This window comes from Trichosurus vulpecula, chromosome 3, assembly GCF_011100635.1.
Source record: "Trichosurus vulpecula isolate mTriVul1 chromosome 3, mTriVul1.pri, whole genome shotgun sequence".
Classification (NCBI taxonomy): domain Eukaryota; kingdom Metazoa; phylum Chordata; class Mammalia; order Diprotodontia; family Phalangeridae; genus Trichosurus; species Trichosurus vulpecula.
The window spans coordinates 349,459,332-349,478,774 of NC_050575.1; the positions used below are offsets into that span (position 1 = coordinate 349,459,332).

At 36.7% G+C, this 19,443-nt stretch overlaps 1 protein-coding gene across 1 annotated transcript in view; it reads left to right on the top strand.

The window, feature by feature from the left end:
* Positions 1-19,443, top strand: part of LRPPRC (leucine rich pentatricopeptide repeat containing) — a 118,319-nt gene that overhangs the window by 23,737 nt on the left and 75,139 nt on the right. The window contains exons 8-14 of the mRNA XM_036749480.1: positions 288-432; positions 862-1,028; positions 1,246-1,351; positions 1,433-1,540; positions 5,627-5,745; positions 13,414-13,507; positions 17,287-17,353. Of these exons, the coding sequence (XP_036605375.1) occupies positions 288-432; positions 862-1,028; positions 1,246-1,351; positions 1,433-1,540; positions 5,627-5,745; positions 13,414-13,507; positions 17,287-17,353 (806 nt within the window). The remainder of the gene's footprint in view (positions 1-287; positions 433-861; positions 1,029-1,245; positions 1,352-1,432; positions 1,541-5,626; positions 5,746-13,413; positions 13,508-17,286; positions 17,354-19,443) is intronic.

Consider the following 19,443-nt stretch of genomic DNA (forward strand, 5'->3'; position numbering starts at 1 on the left):
TCTAATGAGACAAGAAAGTAGAAGTGGGATTTATTCCCATTTTGCCATCTGAAACATTCTCTGGTGGTCAGAATTATTAAGGGAGAATTGCATATTGTTTAGCAGCATAATATTATTTTAGTAACAGCTAATGGCTGTATTCCTGAAATTAAATATATTCTTTTTAATGTAACAGCTACAATTTTTATCTTTAGAAATCGTGATTAGTTTTGGAAAAGAAAACCTTTTCTTTTAAATTTAAATATGAATGAATGCCTTAACTTTTATTATCTTGGAATTATCTACAGACTTTGGAAGTGATGGAGAAGACCGATAACTACCTTATGGACAGAGATTTAATGCAAATTGTCTTTAACTTCAGCAAGGCTGGATATCCTCAGTATGTCTCTGAAATTTTGGAACGCATGAAATATGAAAGAAGATATATTCCAGGTTGATTTTTAAAAGATATGTTATAGTTGACACAAATATGAACCATATATTTTAATATGGAAAAAAAAATTTCCTAAAAGTATCTGAATCTAAACTAGTTAATGGCATAGGAATCTAGAAGCCCTTTGAAGCCAACATATAAAAGTAACTTCAATTTTAAATGAGCTTACATTCAGATAATTTTTTAAGTGGATATTTTAATTTAGAAATGTTTTCTTTGACTTCTAAAAGCAGTTTTTTAAAAAAAGGTAGATGTGTATGATCTGTATCTTTGAATTGTTATGTTTTTTTGGATGATAATCAGTTTTCCAGTACTGCAAATTGTTCTTGAATACAAGAATATGGTTCAAAGTAAGGGATAACTTGAGTAGTAGCTGAAGTGTAATGTTATTTAATTTATAGCAAGTACATTATCTGTTTATTTTCTAGATGTGATGAACCTCTGTCTGAGTTTAGTGACGGAAAGATTGGAAGATGTAGCAATGGAAATTATAGTGTCATGTCCAAAATCATTCCTGGAGAATTCACAAGAAAATGCTTCTAACCTAAACAACTTTGGCAATTTTTTTTTACAACATTGTGTCACCATGAATACGGTATTCAGTTCATTCTTTGCTGCCTGAAACTTGCTATTTAGAACAGAATTACAGAGTAAGAAATAGACTTTAAGAAAATTTTGAAGCTCTAAGGACTTTGTGATGAGAGTGTGATAGTACAAATAGAGACTTTTTCCTTCATACTGTTTTTGAAAAATTATTGGGATATTTGCAGAAGATGAGAGAAGACTGACAAAATGTATTCATTTTCTTCTAGCCCTTCAACAAGTTGGAAGAATTTTGTGAAAAGTTGAAAGAAGGAAAGCTGCATGTTGCCCCTTTACAGTTCACATTGTACTGCGCTCTGAAAGCCAAGAAAACTGGTATTCCATTCTTAAATTTAAAACAAATGTAGTAGATTTTATCCTGAAATAGTCTTTATAATATTCCCTCTCTTTTTCCAGATTTGGCAACTGACCTCATGAAGGCAATGAAGGAACAGAAAGCTCCTATCAGACCGCACTATTTTTGGCCATTGCTAACTGGACATCAAAAGGACAAAAATATTCAAGGTTAGCTGTTTTATTTACTTGTTTTGTAAAGGCATAATAATTCAGGAACCCATAGTGAAAGGTTATCCCTGCTTGGAGCATCTGTACAAGCATAATTAAATTCTTTGGCGATAACTGTTCAAAGTAGAAGAGTTTCTTTTGGACATGTGGGAATATTTACTCTTATACAAATTTCTCTCAATCGTTTTTCAAAGAGAACATTATATGGTTTTAAATTTCATCTATTTTACCTATTAGTCTTTAATTTTTGAATTCAGATTCATAATGAAAACATAATGACAAAATACTATGCACCATTAACTTTTAAAATGAGGTCTTTTGGTTCTTGCTATTACAGTCTCTATAAAATTAAATATTTATAGATGCTTTCAAAGTAAAACCACATCCCAAGTTTAGGTTTCACTAAAACAACTGAGAAGCTTAATAGTTTTCTTTGTGAAACATCTTTTTTTTTCCTTTTAACTGATGAGATAAATTTGAGCTTAGTTACAGTAATAGAAAAGGCAGGGAAACTCCTATTGCCAGATGAGTGATCATGACCTGACAGCATGCTGATTGAAGGGCAGAAATGCAGTCTTTCGGGTCCTTAAGTACGTTTGAGCATTTAGCACACTTTTTCCTGTTACACATGGGATGTCTATGGGCTATGAATAAGAATGGAACAAATATTAAATTTTAGAGTACAATGTCTAATTCTTTGGTTTGCGTTATTGGTAATTCAGAAAGAGTAGTCTCATAAAAAGATGCTTTTAACAGAAGTACTTTCCCCTTGGGGAAACAAAAAATGGTCTTTTCCCTCTTATCTCACAGTATAATGTGCTCTAGAATGAGATGCAGAGTTGTTAGTGTGACACTGGGTGACAAACAAAATGCACAAACACAAAAAAAGTGCTTTTAGCAGACTGTTCATATTGCAATTTTATTTTAAATATACAGTTGTATTCGGGTTTAGAAGAAATGCTGAAACAAGTATTCCCTAATTGTTTCTGACTATAAAAGTCTCTAAATCCTTTTTAGAAAGATCTTTGTGAAAACAATATGCAGTTTTATTAACTCTTTGTCTCTCTTCTAGTTCTGAAACTTCAAGGTCACATATAACCTCATGTTTCAGAAATAGAAAGTTAGTATCATTCTGTGACAACTTTGGTTTATATATTGTCTCTCTAAAACAATTTTTTTTTTTTTAAAACAACCTCTACATATTATTTTGGTTTTGTGATTATGAAATCTTAAAATATATTGGATAACTGTTGTTGAAATGTTTAGGTGGTTAGTCAGTGAAGTCTTTGCTTTCCTCAACAATATCTCAGCTTAAATAAGGGACATGTTACTAAATTCACCTTAGGTAGATGAGTGGATAAATATGTTCAGGGACCTATTTTTTGTCAGAAATCACTTTTCTTCATTTGTAGTTTATGCTAGCATCCCCTAAAAGAGGTTTTAGTTGTATCCAGGCCCAATTAAATCTAAAATCAAAGATCTGACCTTATTGTCAGCAAACCCACTTATTGCTTAGTGGAGAACTCTCAGTGATCACGCAGTGGAGAAGTAAACTCTTGAGGACTTTGTAGAGGTTTAGTGAGTTTAAGTGGCCTTCCTGTGATGCCATAGCTTTAAATGTCAAAGGCAAAATTTGAACCCACATCTCCCTAACTCCCTTGTCTAGGGTATAAAACCATATAATTGGAAGCGACTCTAGAAATCATCTAATTCAATCATCTAAATCAATCTAATTCATTTCATAGACGGGAAAAGTATGACAATTTGAACGGAATGGATATTTGAGGTCTCTCATCTTGCCTAGTAATAGAGCTATGGCTGGCTATGTTCTGGTTTTCATTTCTTTTTTCCTACCATATAATCTAATTATGTTAAGTAATACTATTTTTACTTTACAGTAAGCCCTAGCTCTAAAAGTATGGAGAAAAATTTAATCCTTTCCTTTTCCCACATACACCACCCCCCACCCCCTGCCAATAAATCATGACTCTCAGTGATGTCAGTCTTTAAAACTGTAGATTTCCCTTTTTAGAGGTTCGTGTGTGTGCGCGCGCGCGTGTGTGTGTGCTTTTTTTTGCCTTTATTTTTACCAATGATAGGATGTATAACTACACTTTTCTTCAATATTAAGAGAAAATTCATTTTAGCTAACATAGTAAACAGATTGTTCTTGCAGATAAGGGGAATAAGTGTTAAACTTCCGGGAAACCAAATATGCACACGTGCGAGCACTAAGTCACACACACACACACACACACACACACACACACACACACACGTGCGAGCACTAAGTCACACACACACACACACACCTTCCCTCCGTGATGAAATGTGATTCAACTTTGATTGAGGGAAGGATATACATCTGAGTAGAAAAATACAAAAACCAGATACTGTCACTAACTTTGAATAGCCAAATAAAATACCTCAAAAAAAAAACACAACTGACTACACATATACAACTGAAGCCTAAGCAAATTTGAAAGAACTCTGGCTTTTTCACCTCCAACTTCAGACAGGTCATAGTGGTTTTTCTTAGTCGTTTTGTCCTCTGTAGAACAAATGCAAAAATCCCCATAAACCTAGCTTATTTCACTGTTCAGAACTCTAAATATCTATCAAGTTTTTATGGAATTGCAAAATGAATACGGAGCAAGTGGAAGCTAGTGACTTTTTGAGAAATCAAGAAAGGGAGCAATCAGAATATATGCCATCTTGGGGGGGAGGGTAGAAATGGGGAGAAAATTTGTAATTCAAACTCTTGTGAAAATTAATGCTCAAAACTAAAAATATTAAGGAAATAATGATTTTAAAAAATGTTTGCAAGAAATAAAATTACTTTGAAAATCTGGCAAATGTAAAAAAACCAGCAAGTTTTCATTCATATGAGGTCAGTAGAACTACTCTAGCTCTCAAGCACAAGCACAAAAGTCCACATGGCTCTGTGACTGATGAGAAAGCTGACTCCTAAGGTTAGGACACCTGTGATTATTCTGATGTGGATAATCCATGAATACAAACCTTAGATCTTATCTTGTTACATATGACTTTACATGACTGTGTCTCTTGTCTACACAGTAACTAGCAATTTAATTTGTAAATAATAAAATTTATGTTCCTAGATACTACAGAATACTTACGAGTTCAAATCACTAAACAAAAATGAATTAACTCTTGAAAACCTTGAGGAGTTAACTATCACAAACATTTAATAAGAGGGAACAATTCTGGTAAGAGTAGGTAGACTTTTGCTGTTACAAGTTAGACTTTTTTCAGAAAAATTGAAATTCTCTCAAGTGTCTGTTATCAAGAAATTGTTTAAAAACTAAGACAAACAGCATCAGGTTTAAAGCAATGAAACAATAGTGTCTTTGGATTAAAATGCAAAATGCCCATATTCACTTCTGGTGTTTATGAAAAAATGAAAAGTTAGAAGCAGGTAGATTTTCCCACACGTATTCATGATAATCCTGTTTTCAAGTTTCTTCACTGTTGAACATACTGAAGACAATCTTACCACTGTCTTATTGAGTCTACAATCCAACCCCCTGTCCCAGGGAGTTGGCTAAACCTCTGCTGCTGTAGCCAGAGCTGCTCATTTGTCATGCTGCACATACTCTGTGGAATACAGTTTTACTTACTTGAATATGAAGGACATATGTGTCCTGTACCCAGCAGCCCATGAAGGATTCTTGTTTTTCTTACAGCTTCCTACGTTTTCTTTCAAGTGGTATTTTCATACTTTTGTACTTGAGTCATAAACGTGTTTTGTAATTGTAAAGGTGATTACTGGGATGCTTGGGATTTGTCCAACTCCCTGCTTCCTTCAGGTCAGGAGTACCCAGTGCTAAGTTCATAGTGAGAATGGAAGGGAGGCTTTATTACTTTTCTACCTAATAGTCTCATTTTCCATTTTCCCCATCCTTTGTTTATCAAGATGTTGCCAATTTTTAATTGTTTTCTCAAAAATTACATTGTGGAGATTTAAAATTCAGTACTTTTTTAAAAGAATATTGAACTGAGCCTTTTCTGTTTTATTCCATTTGATTTATCCCTGTTCTTTGCTTCTGTATTTTTCCTTTTTAGGCGTAATTGAAATTGTCAAAAGAATGCATGAGTTGGGAGTAAATCCTGATGCTGAAACATATGGGAATTATGTTTTTCCCGCTTTTGATAGTATACAATCGGCACGTGCTGTACTGCAGGTGAGTCAAATACGGCTTTTAATTTTGATATATAGATCCAGATGCTTGAGCTTGAGACTTATAGATCAGGCTTGCACAACATGTGGGCTGTAAGCAGCCTGTGGCCACACTAAAGGATTTTTGGGTGGGCTGCGAAAAATGTAGAGGATCATTGTTCCAGTCGATCCTATGTTCCTCCAGGAAAAAAACAGTTTATAGAAGGTCTAGGAATCAGTTGCTCACAAGCTAGTTCTATGTTTAGGGTGGTGGAGGGACTGGTCCTTGGCTTTCGTTGGTATAGGGAGCACCTGGATCCCACACAAGTGGGGGATCACATTTAGAGTCTTAGAGAGTGGACCAAACCACCAAATGGCTGAGTGACTTGGCCAAGGCCGCAAAGACAAGGTCAGGCAGGATTCGAGCAAAGGCTTCCTGACTTCACAGCTGTGCTTCTACATATTTATAAAGTCAATTATAAATATTAACTTGAAATTTATGATAAAGGCAAGATTTATGTGATGAGCATTTTTCCTTCAGGTGGCATCTCCTGTTCTTTTTCCCCTCCCCACTTGTTGGTTCCATGATCTTTATTGCCAGCCTTCTCCACCCCTTCCCACCCCCCCACAAAAAAAAAATAAGTGTTTTTGTTTTCAAACCTTTTTGGGGGAAAAAAAGAAGAGAAAAAACAAAAACAACATAGTCAAGCAAAACATATGCCCAATTCACCTTATCCAAAAATTCATGTCTTCTTATTCTGCTTAAGTCCATTACTTCTCTGTGTAGTGTGCATCATCATAGGTTCCCTGGAACCATATTTGGTCATTGCATTCATTGGAATCATAAGTCTTTCCAAGTTGTTTGTCTTTAACAGTGTTGTTGAATAAATCGTTCTCCTGGTTCTACTGTGTTCTACTTTACATTAGTTCATATGTGTCGATAGCTTGAATTTTTTCCATTGAAAACTATCTGTTCTCTCGCATAAAAATGGCAAGAAAAAGTGGTTCTGTAGGAAGGGAAGAGGGGGCAGGTGAGGGGGGAATGAGTGAATCTTGCTCTCATCGGATTTGACCTGAGGAGGGAATACCATACACACTCAATTGGGTATCTTACCCCGCAGGAAAGAAGGAGGAAGAAGATAAAAAAGGGGAGATAATAGAAAGGAGGGCAGACGGGGGAGGGGAGGAGGTAATCAAAAACAAACAGTTTCGAAAAGGGACAGGGTCAAGGGAGAAAATTCAGTGAAAGGGGATAGGTTAGGAAGGAGCAAAACATAGTTAATCTTTCACAACATAAGTATTGTGGAAGGGTTATACATAATAATATGCATGTGGCCTAGGTTGAATTGCTTGCCTTCTTAGGGAGGGTGGGTGGGGAGGGAAGAGGGGAGAGAATTTGGAACTCAAAAGTTTTAAAAACAGATGTTCAAAAACAACAACAACAAAAAGTTTTTTCATGCAACTAGGAAATAAGATACACAGGCAATGGGGCGTAGAAGTTTATCTTGCTCTACAAGAGAAGAAGGGAAAGGGGGATGGGAGGGGAGTGGGGTGACAGATGGGAGGGCTGACTGGGGAAAAGGGCAACCAGGATATATGCCATCTTGGAGTGGGGGGAGGGTAGAAATGGGGAAAAAATTTGTAATTCAAACTTTTGTGAAAATAAAAAAAATAATAAAAATCAAGCTTTTTTTCTAAAAAAAAAATAAAGAAAACTATCTGTTCATATATTTTGACAATTTATTTCTTGGAGAATGCCTCTTATTCTTAAAATTTTGAACCAGTTCTTTCTATGTCTTGGAAATCAGGACTTGAATGTCAGAGAACTTTGGTATTAATCTGTTTCCCCAATTAACTGTTTTCCCTTCTAACTGTAGCAGCATTGGTTTTGTTTGGGCAAAAATTGGATTTTAGGTAATAAGAATTGTCTGTTTTATTTCTCCTTTGTTTGATCTTGACTTTTCCCCCTATCAGTTGAAAAGGAAATTTCTTCCTAGCTCCTTTAATTTTTTTTTTGGAAGTCCCATACATTTTATTAATTTAAGACTGTTGGGGGAGGAGTGACCAAGAGGGACCTAAGTTACCTATTACTCTGGATACCTGAGCAGGGCAGTGGATTCATGAGAAGGGGGAGGGTACGTGGGAGGTTAAGGATAGATCTACCTTCAGACCTCAGGATCAGGGGGAGAACACTAGTCTTGAATTGTTACACACTAGCTATGTGACATTAGGAGGTTACTTTTTCCCTCCATTTCCTGATTTGTAAAAATTGGAGGTTCTTTTCCAGTAATTTGTTCTTGATATGAACTTACCAGCTATATTTCATGATACTTTACTCCATATACTTGAAACATTGTCTCCCACTTACCATTTCCTGTAAATGCTATGCTTTCCAACTGCTATGCCTTTGCTCATATTGTATCCTGTTCCTGGATTGTCTTCTCCAACTTCGGGTTCCCCCTATTGAATTCATACCCTTTCATTCTTTAAATCTCAGCTTCAAGTACTATCTCCCCTATGATATCAACAGCCTTGTACCTGGTTTTATACTTCTGTATTTTTGTCTTATGTTGTATTCTTTTTATTTATGCAATTGCATATCCTTTTCCTGTCCTGGAAATTGTGTTAATGCAGCTGGGGCAGTACCTTATCTAAACTTTTTCTCTCCTGGAGGTTTTGCGTAGAAGAGGTGCTAAGTTAAAGTTGAAGTCAGATTGACTTTAGGTGTGATCAGTGGACACTTGGTGAAATCAACACATTCATTGAGCGCCTCCCATGTACTAGATGAAATCTACTTTTTCTTAGAAAATTCCTCACGATGTGATAATACAGTAAATCCTATGGCTAACAATTTGATAGAATAGAGCTGATTCCTCTGGATTCTATATGAAGCAATGTTACATTTGTCTCTGTACCAGAAATTTCATTCAAACTGCTATCAGTGAATCAGGTATTAATTTATTACATTTTATCTACTGTTGTACTGAACTGTTAGTGAGTGTCCCCCATAAGTACTTGGTTCCTTCAGTAATTCAACAAATAAGTATTCATTACCTAGTGGGTATGAAACACTGCTGTAAATATTGGGTATAACGGAAAGCTTTCTGTGTGCTGTCTCTGCCTCTGGACTTTATTAAGAGAAACATGACATGTAATACAAAGAACTAGAATACGGTGTGATAGCTAAGTACGTGAATAGTGTAAACCACAAAATTGAGAAAGCTCAGCAAATGCTCTGAGAATAGCAAGTCATATAGTCTGTCTAAAGCATGGCGTATGTAGAGGCAAGCAGTCTAAGAGCGGAGTGCAAGGATATTTCAGGTTGTGGAGGACCTTGGATTTGAATGATTGAGTAGGTAACAGGGAGCTACCAACACTTTTGAGCAGTGGAGCCTGATCAGACTGTCATCTGGCCAGCCAATAAGTATTTATTAAGCACCTTTTTGTCAGGCACTGTGCTAAGCACCAGGGATACAAAAAGAGGCAAAAGATGGTACCTGCCCTTAAGAAAGGGGGAGACAGCAAGCAAACAAATACATACACACAGGCTCTAAAGGAGGTAGTTAAAAGAGGAAAGGTACTGGAGTCAAAGGGGGTTGGGAAAGACATCCTGTAGAGAATGGCATTGTATTTGGAATTTAAAGGAAGTTATTAGTCAGCAGAAGAGGGAGATTATTCCAGGTGTGGGAGATAGCCAAAGGAGAGGTCCAGAGCCAAGAGATGGAGTGTCCTGTTTGTGGAACAAGTCAGGAGACCAGTGTCACTGGATTAAAGAGTACGTGGCAGGGAATTTAAGGTATAAGAAGATGGGAAAGGTAGGCTAGGACTAGGTTTTGACCAGCCAATAAAGGATTTTGTATTTGGTCTTGGAGGTAATAGGGAGCTACTGGGCTTTTTTGGGGTGAGGAATGGGGGGGGTTGACAGGATTGGTGATTGAGGAAAATCACTTTGGTGGCTGAATAGAGGATGGATTGGAGTGAGAAGAGATTTGAAGCAGGCAGACCCACCAGCAGTTTATTGCATTTTTGCAGGTGTGAGGTGATGGAGACCTTCAGCAGAGTGGCGGTAGTATCAGTGTAGAGAAGGCACATTTGAAGAGATATTGCAAATGTAAAATCGATAGGCCTTGGCATCAGATTGGATTCAGGGCGGGTAGAGAGAGAGAATGAGGAATCGAGAATGACACCTAGAACCAGAGCCTGAGTTACTGGGAAGATGATGTTGCTTTCTACAACAATAGGGAAACTGGGAGGCAGGGCGCAGAGTCCTTAGGGGGAAAGTAATGAATACTGTTTTGTATGTGTTGAATTAAAGATACCTACTGAACATCCTATTCAAGATGTGTGAAAGACAGCTGGAGATGCCAGATAGGTCAACAGAGAGATGAGGGTAGGAAGGTAGACTTGAAGAATATCAATATAGCTGTTGTTTGTCCTTTATTTTTGAAGAGGGCCATTCGCATCACAGGGTGATTGATTTTAAGTGAGGCCAAGTTGCACAATGTCTTCAGCCTCACTCTTACATCCAAAGTCATCAAGTCTAGTGGCAAGACAGAAGTCAGGATGACTGGCGATGGCCCAGGATACAGTGGATGACCTTGGGATCTTTAATGTTTGACCAAGCTCTAAGCTCTCCACAACATCTACTTTAGCCACATTTGTGGCTGTTGGTACAAATTATTCACATCCACCCATTCCACCTAGAGAGAAGTCATCACATACTTGTGATAGATATCCCTTTTATTTCCCGACAGGTTTGAGGCCTGTGGGTTACCCTCAACCTATCTGCCAAGACAGTTTTACCAGGGTATGGCTCCTGTACATGCTGCAGCTTCTTGGAGCCACTGGTGAGAGTCAAGTGACCAGTTGGTCATTAAAGGCGGGCGAACAGACCTGAAAAGGGTTTGGCAAGCCTTCACACCAGAGGTGCTAGTTCTTTCTTAACACACCCTGCACATCCTGTACCTCATCAGCATAGACACGGTAGTTAAGTCCATGGGAGCTGACGAGATCACCAAGTGAAGTAGTATAGAGGGAGAGGAGAAAAGGGCCCAGGACAGAGCTCTCATGGACACCTACAGTTAGGGGGTATGATCTGGATGAGGATCCAGCAAAGTAGATTTGAGAAAGTGGTCCAGTAGGTAGGAGGGAGTGTTGTTCCCAAAATCTAAAGAGAAGAAAGTGTTAGGAGGAAAGGGTGATCAACAGTGTCAGAGGCTACAGAGGGATAGAGGAAAATAAGGATTGAGAAAGGCCATTGAGTTTGGCAGTGAAGAGATTATTAATAACTTTTGAGAGAGCTGTTGTAGTGGAATGCTGAGTTCAGAAGCCAGATTGTCAAGTGTTGAAAGTGAGAGCAGAGAACCCTTTGTAGATGTGTCCTCTTCAAGGTAGAAGAGATTTAGGATGATAGTTAGCAGGGATGGATGGGGTTATTTGCAGGGATGGATGGAGTTGTTTGCAGGGATGAAATGAGAATTTTTTGAGAATGGAGGAAACAAAGGCATATTTATAGGCAGCAGGGAAGGAGCCGTTAGCAGAGATTGAAAATCAGCAATAAGAGTGGAGATGACAGAAGGGCAGTCTGGAAGAGTCGAGAAAGAATGGGATTGTTCTAGCAGGGAGAAGAGTCTTGGTGAGGAGTAAAGCTACCTCATCAGGTAAGACAGGTTAAGGAGACAGTGGCAGAAGGCATAGGCGTGATTGGAACTAAAGAAGTGGAGAAGAGGTGACTTAATTGATAGGATGGGAAGAGGTAGATCCACAGATGATTGAAGGTGGGATGAAAAAATTTGGAAGAACTATTATGCAATATAGGAGCAGGTGTGGGGAACCTGCATCCTCAAGGCCACATGTGGCCTTCCATGTCCTTGGGTGCAGCCTTTTGATTGTATCCAACTTTTACAGAACAAATCCTTTTATTAAGGGGATTGTCCTGTGAAGTTTGGATTTACTCAAAGGGCCTCGAGGCCCAAGTTCCTCACACCTGGGATAGAGTGTTGATAAGGGAGCATTGTCTAGCAGCAGTGAGAGCCAGTTGATGTTGTGTAACATAAATTTGTAGTGGATTGAGTCGGAATGGTTGTGTGATTCATTCTACCTCAGTTCTTAGTGGATAGTGGGAGTGATCCAAGGCTGAGGCTTGGCAGGGCACAATCAGCCAATGATAAGGGGGCTACAGATTCAAGAGGAGGACAGTGTAGAGTTGAATTGGTTCACCAAGGGTTCAAGATGGGGAAAGAGGAGATAGTAGCTAATGCAAAGACCATGATCTGGCAGAGAAATGAGAGGTCAAGGAATTGGAGGTCACAATGTGGATGAAGAGTTGGGTTTGGTAAGGGAAGGCAGAAGGAGAGCTTGGAAATCAATAGATTATGGTCAGTTAAGGAAATTTTGGAATTCTTGAACATGGAGGCAATACATTTGTGGGTGATGGCAAAATCAGGAGTTACAGCCATCTTTGTGTGTGATAAAGGTGAGATGCAGCAATAGGTCATGAGATTGAATAATTTGAGGAACTGAGTAGTTTAAGCAATTTGAAGCAGTCGTCATATATATTGAAGTCTCTTAGTATGAGGGCAGGAGTTTTGGAGAAGTCAAAAATTGTGAGCCATGTATTGAACTCATTGGAGAGAGGACAGTTACCTGGAGGTCTGTAGACAACAGCTACCAGGATTTTGATTGATGATAGCACTGACCTCGAAGAGAGGTTGCTGAGAGAACCATAGAAGTGGCAGTGGGGAGCAAAAGGGTAAACGGGGAATTAATGGGTTGGAACAGGAATAAAGTACATGTGGGAAAGAAATGTTAGGAAACATCCACATGCTGTACATTGACAAATGTATGTTGTAATATAAAGAGCCCAAACAGGTGCCAAATCAGTGAAGCCACAGTTTATAGTGTAGTGGAGGATAAATTTAAAAAAAAAAACAAGCTCTAATATGTGTTACATAAGTACATTAAAGAAATTCAAAACGAAGTTAATGCAATGTGTAGGGCAAGCTGGGTATTGATGGGATGGGGAAAGGGGGTAGGTCATGGAGCAGATGACATTGGACTTGGTTTTTCCTAAGGAGATTCACATCCTATATTTAAAAGTTCAGTGAAATATTGGCCAATCCAAATCATTAAATAAATCATTCAGTATTATATTGTTGTATTGAAGTATTCTTGTCCTTTCCCGTAGCAAAAGAATTTCATTAAGATTTGTCAAATGTCATTATACAAGGTTTCAAAATTAGATTCCTAATGGGACATAGAATATGCCATTACCGTTGTCTATTGAAGTCTCCATTGTCTACAGAAGTATGTATTGCAGAGAATTTTTACCTCCCTTTTGATAAAAGAGATAATCTGATCCTCTCAGTAGTCCTCATTAAAGAGAAAACCTCATATCATGAATGATTAATTTATCCATGTAACTTTAAGGTAGGTGGTGAGTAACCTCCCATGTATAAGAATGCTGGATCCAGAGAACTCTTTATTTTTTGTTGAACTCTGTGTATTCATTGGTAAAGTGTCTAGTTCAATTACAAGTTAAAGAACTGTTTCCTTTTTATTCAGGAAATTGTATATTGCGGATTGAGGTATTATAAATAATACAATGGTGTGAAGAGGAGGTGGAGATTGTGTATCAAAGTGTTCTGTTGTTAACTAATATAACTAATTTGTTCATAAATACTCACGTCCATAGGAAAATGGCTGTCCAGTGAATGACGACATACTGTTTTTAGCTGAATTGAGGAATGAAGCAATAAATGGAAACCTCGAACGTGTCTTATCATTATGTAAGTTCTATTTTTCCACAACTAATGTAACATTCTCTAAATTGTTGTTTCCTTAAAGTTATTGTATATAGGGGACTTCATTCTTCTCCATAGCATGGGGTGTTAAGTAATGCAAAAGAACACTGGACAAAGAGAAGAGCCTCTCGTTTTGAGCACCACCACTTACTCAGTGAGTTATCTTGAACTGCTCACTGCCAATCTCTGAGCCTTAGTTTTCCTCATTTAAAAACAGATGTAGTGCCATTTGTTGTGCCCCCTTCAAAGTTACTTTTACCATCTTTAAAATCAAGGAAGGATAATCTGTCATGTCAGATCCTATTCTTTATTATTAAACACTGATTTCATTAAGAAAGAAATCTTCAAATTGATTTTTAAAAAATTTACCATATCTTCCTTGAAATAATCTGACAATGTGTAAAGAAAGCTAAATATGTATAAAATGAGAAGTATAGTAAGTTGAATACTATGAAGTAATGTTACTTTCAGTACTATATACGAAATTTAGCTTTCATTACAAAGCAGTGTCCAGTATGCTGTCTAGTGGAATTAATAAATATTTTCAAGTGCAGTAGTCGCTCTTAGATATATTTAGTATTATTATTTAAAAAGATGCATTGATATATTCACTTTAATATTAAGTACTAATACAATTTTCCCTATTTAATTCTGCATGTATTATAGTACTTTATGTTATCTATGCCCAAAAAACTTCTGTTTGATGGTAAAATATGTTTGGGAAGAAATATACCCATAATAGAGGTTGAAATGGGAACAGTATATTAATTGTTTCTGAATGTCAGTTACGGGAGGATGTTTAGTAACCTCAGACCTTCTTATCAGACTAATAATATAAGTTTGCAAAATTCTTTCCTCACAACAACTCCATGAAGCAGGTAGTATTTTATAGAGAAGGAAACTCACAGAGAACTTCAGGTTTTCTGGGGGTCACGTGGCTATAACTGTTGACAGATTTATGATTTATCCCTGTCTCCTAATTTCAGTACAGGGGTCTTTTCACTGTGCCTTACTATTTTTTTAAACAAAACTTTATTGAAATCTTTTGTTTTTACATCACCTAGACTTCCCCCTGTATGCCTCCTTTTCTACCCTCTTAGATAGCTGTCCTTTAAAAGATTTTTTAAAAAATAAATTTATTTTTTATTTTAAGTTTACAACACTCAGTTCCACAAGTTTTTGGGTTCTAAATTTTCTCTCCCTGCCACTCATTCCCCCAGCCTCCCAAGTTGGCATGTAATGCAATGTAGGTTCTACATATACCTTCACGTTGAACTTATTTACATAATAGTCCAGTTGTAATGAAGAATTATAACCAGTGGAATGAATCGTGAGAAAGGAGAAACGAAACCAAAGAAAGGAGGAAAAATGAAAAAAAGAAAGAAGGAAAAAGGAAAAAAAAAAAGAGCAAAAAGTTTGCCTCAGACTCCATAATTCCTTCTCTGGATGTGCATAGCTTTTTCCATCATGAAAAGCTCTTTGAATCTTGCATTGATGAGAGATGTCAAGTCTATCAGAGTTAGTCCTTACAGATACCATGTGTCTGTAATCATGTATAATGGTCTCCTGGTTCTGCTCCCCTCACTCAGCATTAGTTCATATGGGTCATTCCAGGTTATGATGAAGTCCATCTTCTCCTCAGTTCTTAGCCATTCCCCAATTGATGAGCATCCCCTTGATTTCCAATTCTTTGCTACCACAAAAAGAGCTGCTATAAATATTTTGTACTTTTTGTCCCTTTTCCACTTTTGTGATCTCTTTGGGATGCAGCCCTAGAAGTGGTATTGCTGGCTGAAAGGGTATGCACATATTTATAGCCCTTTGGGCATAGTTCCAAATGGCTCTCCAGAATGGCTACATCAGTTCTAAAAGTTTTTTTTTTTTTTTTAAGAAAAAAGAGTAAGAGAGAAATCAGCAAAACTGACCAATACATTTTAAAAATGTGACAATATAGCAAGTGTTCTTTATATGTGGGGAAATTTTTACTGTCCTCCCAAATCATACTCTGTAAAGGGAGTTGCCTTCTCATAACTATTCTTTGGGACCATATGTGTTCTTCCTAATTTGGTAGTATTACTTTTTGTATCATCTTTACCTTGTAGTAATCATATTTATTATTTTCTTAGTCTCCTTATTTTACTTTTCTTCAGTTCATGTAAGCTTTTCCATGCTTCTTGGTATTAATCATATTCAGCGTTTTTTACAGCACCATAGTATTTCATTCCATTCATCTACCATAATTTGTGTAGCCGTTCCTGTGTCCTTTTCTTACAGTTCTTCCACTTCTTTACTCCCACAAAAAAATACATCTATAAATATTTTGGTGTATTTGGAGCCTTAGGAACACTCTCCTTGGTGTACCTGGCCCAACAGCAGTATCTATAGTATTTAAGAGTTTACCAGAATGTAGATTGAAGCCCTTAAAAAAAGCAAATTTTTTTATTTTAATATTTTGTAATCCATAGAACATTTAAAAATTTTAAATTAAGTTGTATTAAAGATTGGTGAAATGTGTCCCCTCTATAAAATTCTTAAAAGTAGGTAAGAGCCTGTCTAGTGATGCGGGTGTCAGTTTTTGGAGCTGAAAGGAGCCATTCAAAAAAAAACTTAAAAGTATTGAAATCAAACAATAATTGAAATATTTGAGGTGAGGGAAGGAGGTCAAGGAGTACGTTGGAGACACAGAATACTTGTGGAGTTGTGTTGAGCCTTCGGGTATATCACCTATTTTGCTTTTGTTATTGTTGTTATTAACTGACTTGTGAAAAGGTGGTTGCCTTTTCTTAAGAATTTTAAGAACTGTATTTAAAAATGGATGTAGGATTAGAACTAGCAATACATCTATACACAATATTTTATCAGTTACTTTTCAGAATTCACCTTTATGAAGTCTGCTTTTCCCCAGTTACTCCCTCTTCTCTAGTCACTCAGAAGTCACATTTCAGTTAAGACAGGCAAGATCATTTGGATATAAGATAAACCAATTGCAAGGTCAGAGAATAATTTAATTAAAAACTCATGTCTACAGTTTTTGCAAATAATAGGTAATTGAATTTAATACTCAAATCTATGCTCATTGTGAATAGAAGGTAATGTGAATGAGTACAGAAGATAGGAAAAAAGTTTAAGAATTTACAGTCTATTGGAAAATGCGGTGTGCACATTCAAACAACTACATAGCAATATATGACTTAAGTACAAAAATGAATGACAAAGACTATGATTTCAGAAAAGTGGGCCAATTAACTTTGCACAGAGTTAAATCTATTTTTTATATTATCAGACCATAAATGCCTGCCATCGATCAAAACTGGAGCAAGTCTTTATTTATTGATGGTTCAATAAATGGCCTAAACCCTCACTACTGTATTGAAAACCTGGTCTCCATTTTCTATTTTAGACTTCATGAGGACAGGGACTCTGCTCAGTGCTTCGCTAGCGTCCACTTCTGCATAAGCAGGAAATTATGTTTTAAAGTGACTATTCTTGGTGACTGTTAATTCTGTGGGTATTTGCTGTTTGTGCTGTAAAATGTATATGTACACAGATGAGCATAATGTGAACATTTAAAAATACCATACAAGTTGAAGGAAGGCATCATCACTACTTATTTCGCATGAATGCTTTTTTAATCTCTATGATGAAGCTAAACTTTAAAAGTGAACATTGATAATTAACAAATGTATTTGGAAATAAATTTATAGTTTAGAATAGTGTGCTACATTTTTTCCCCTAGGACTTAATGAAACTATCTTCTTTTTCAGTGGTATCACCTAAATCATCCATGGATTTGAGTTCTTTTAGAGGCAGTCTGGTTTTAGGCTTTAGGAGGTAAGTTGGGCACTTAGCAGTCTTAGTGAATCCTGTCTTCTTTTTCTTCTAGGTAGGTCTTTGAAAAATTAAAAACTAAACAAAAAACTAAAACTCAAATAATAGTCAATTTTATAACTCTTATTTTTCCAGCTTAATAGCATGTCTTTGGCACAAATCCCACTACAAAGAGGCAAATGTATACTATTTCCCTTTAAGTAATTTTAACTATATTATCAGCTCAAGAGTGTAAGCAACTTTTAATTGTGGATTATCTAATCTGGAGTGTTTTTTGCTTATGTTTCCATTATCCCCCACTCTGAAGTAATCTTTCTTATACTTCTGTCCTCTTCTCCTTCATCCTGAGCCAAACATAGGTTGGAAGATTGCCCCTGTGGGTAAGAACATGTACTTCCATGTGTTCTTTCACGATTGCTGTTGTGACTTCCCAAAGACTACTTCTGCATTGATCATTAGCCATCTGACCACTTGAAGAATTGTGGGTGCCTGCCAGAACTGATGGTTGAGGGAATGCAGTTTTTGAACAGCGTGAACCAAAGGCTGCTAGAGATCTATTTCATCAGGCCCAGATGATGCCTTATATTGAATGCAGATAAGAATAGCAGAGATTTAGAAATTATGCTTTAAGGTCATTCTTTTGAGTAAGGGCAGCTTACATGGAACTGATATCAGTTCTCTCAATTGTAAAATGAAGAAGCTGGACTAAATAATCTTTTTCAGTTTTAAATCTATGGCCCTGTGAACCATAATGCATTATGAGAGTCTTGAAAATTATTGTTTTGGGGTGGAAAGAGTTAATATAATCCTCCTTTCCCAACATATTTCTTCTTTTGCCCTCTTCCAAAGTTCTGTTCCTTATCCATCAGAAAACAGAACACAAGAAATAGTTTAGCAAAACTAACCAGCATGTCAGCCAAAGTCAGTGTTATATGGAATGTTCTCTACCTTCCCAGAGGGGAGGGCCGATTGTATATCTCTTCTTTATGGCCAGGCTCTTTATTACAATTTCATTCAATTTCCTTCATCTCTTCTGTTCCTGCTGTTTACATTGTTCTAGTCATAATAACTATACTGTTTTCCTGATTTTTTTTTACTTCCTTTTTCATCCGTTCATGTAAGTCTTTACATATGCCTCTGTACCTGTCATTTTCATTATTTGCTGACAGTATAGTAGTATTCTATTAGATTCATATACTACAACTTATTTGCCATTCATTGAGTATCTACTGGCTTTTTGGTTTTTCTCCCAATCCAGGGTGACATTTGTACTACAAAAGTGCTAAATAAAATGCTAGAAAAAAATTTCATTTACTTCAGTGTTTTATAGTAAAATAAACTTTCAAACAGGTAAAGTAGTCTTTCTCATTAAGTGATACTGGTGTTTCATTACATTCATATTTCTTTTATGGGTACTTAATGTGAATGACTACATGCCTCTGGATAGAGAGCAGGCCACAGAGCCAGGGAAACCTGAGTTCAAACCCTGACATACTATGTGGCCAGTGCTCTAAGGCAGGGCTGTCCAAAATGCCACCCACTGGCCCAGTGCCTACAAGCATAGAAATTTATGTATAAATGCTTTAGTAAATAAAACCAAGCTACTGCAGAGGTCTCACTAAAATGGCAAATTAAAATATATTGTCTATTGTTTCAATAAAAACCTACATTTTAATCTGATTTTAACTGCCCTGGAGAGTTAAGGGCCACATGTTTGACACCTCTGCCTTAGGTTACTATATAGAAGAAATTGCTGATTTGTAGAGGGGAGTTTCCTCACCAAGAAGGTCCCCAGAATCAGCGAAATAACAGGTCCAGTCTCTATAGAAAGGTGGACTTCTTCTGTGGATTCATCCAAAGATTTGCCAAGGCTAATTTACATCAACTTTCCCAGATGATATCTTCTGCTAAGATACTTAGAACAGTATTTGATTGTAAAATAAGATTATTATTATTTGTAAAAATGAGCTGACTTTATTCTTATATCTTGATAATATTTATTTTTTTATCCACAAGTCAAATATAATAATTTTCCCATCTTTAAAACTTTGGAGTGGTTGAACAGCTTTTTGGTAAATGTAGTTTGCCCTAAA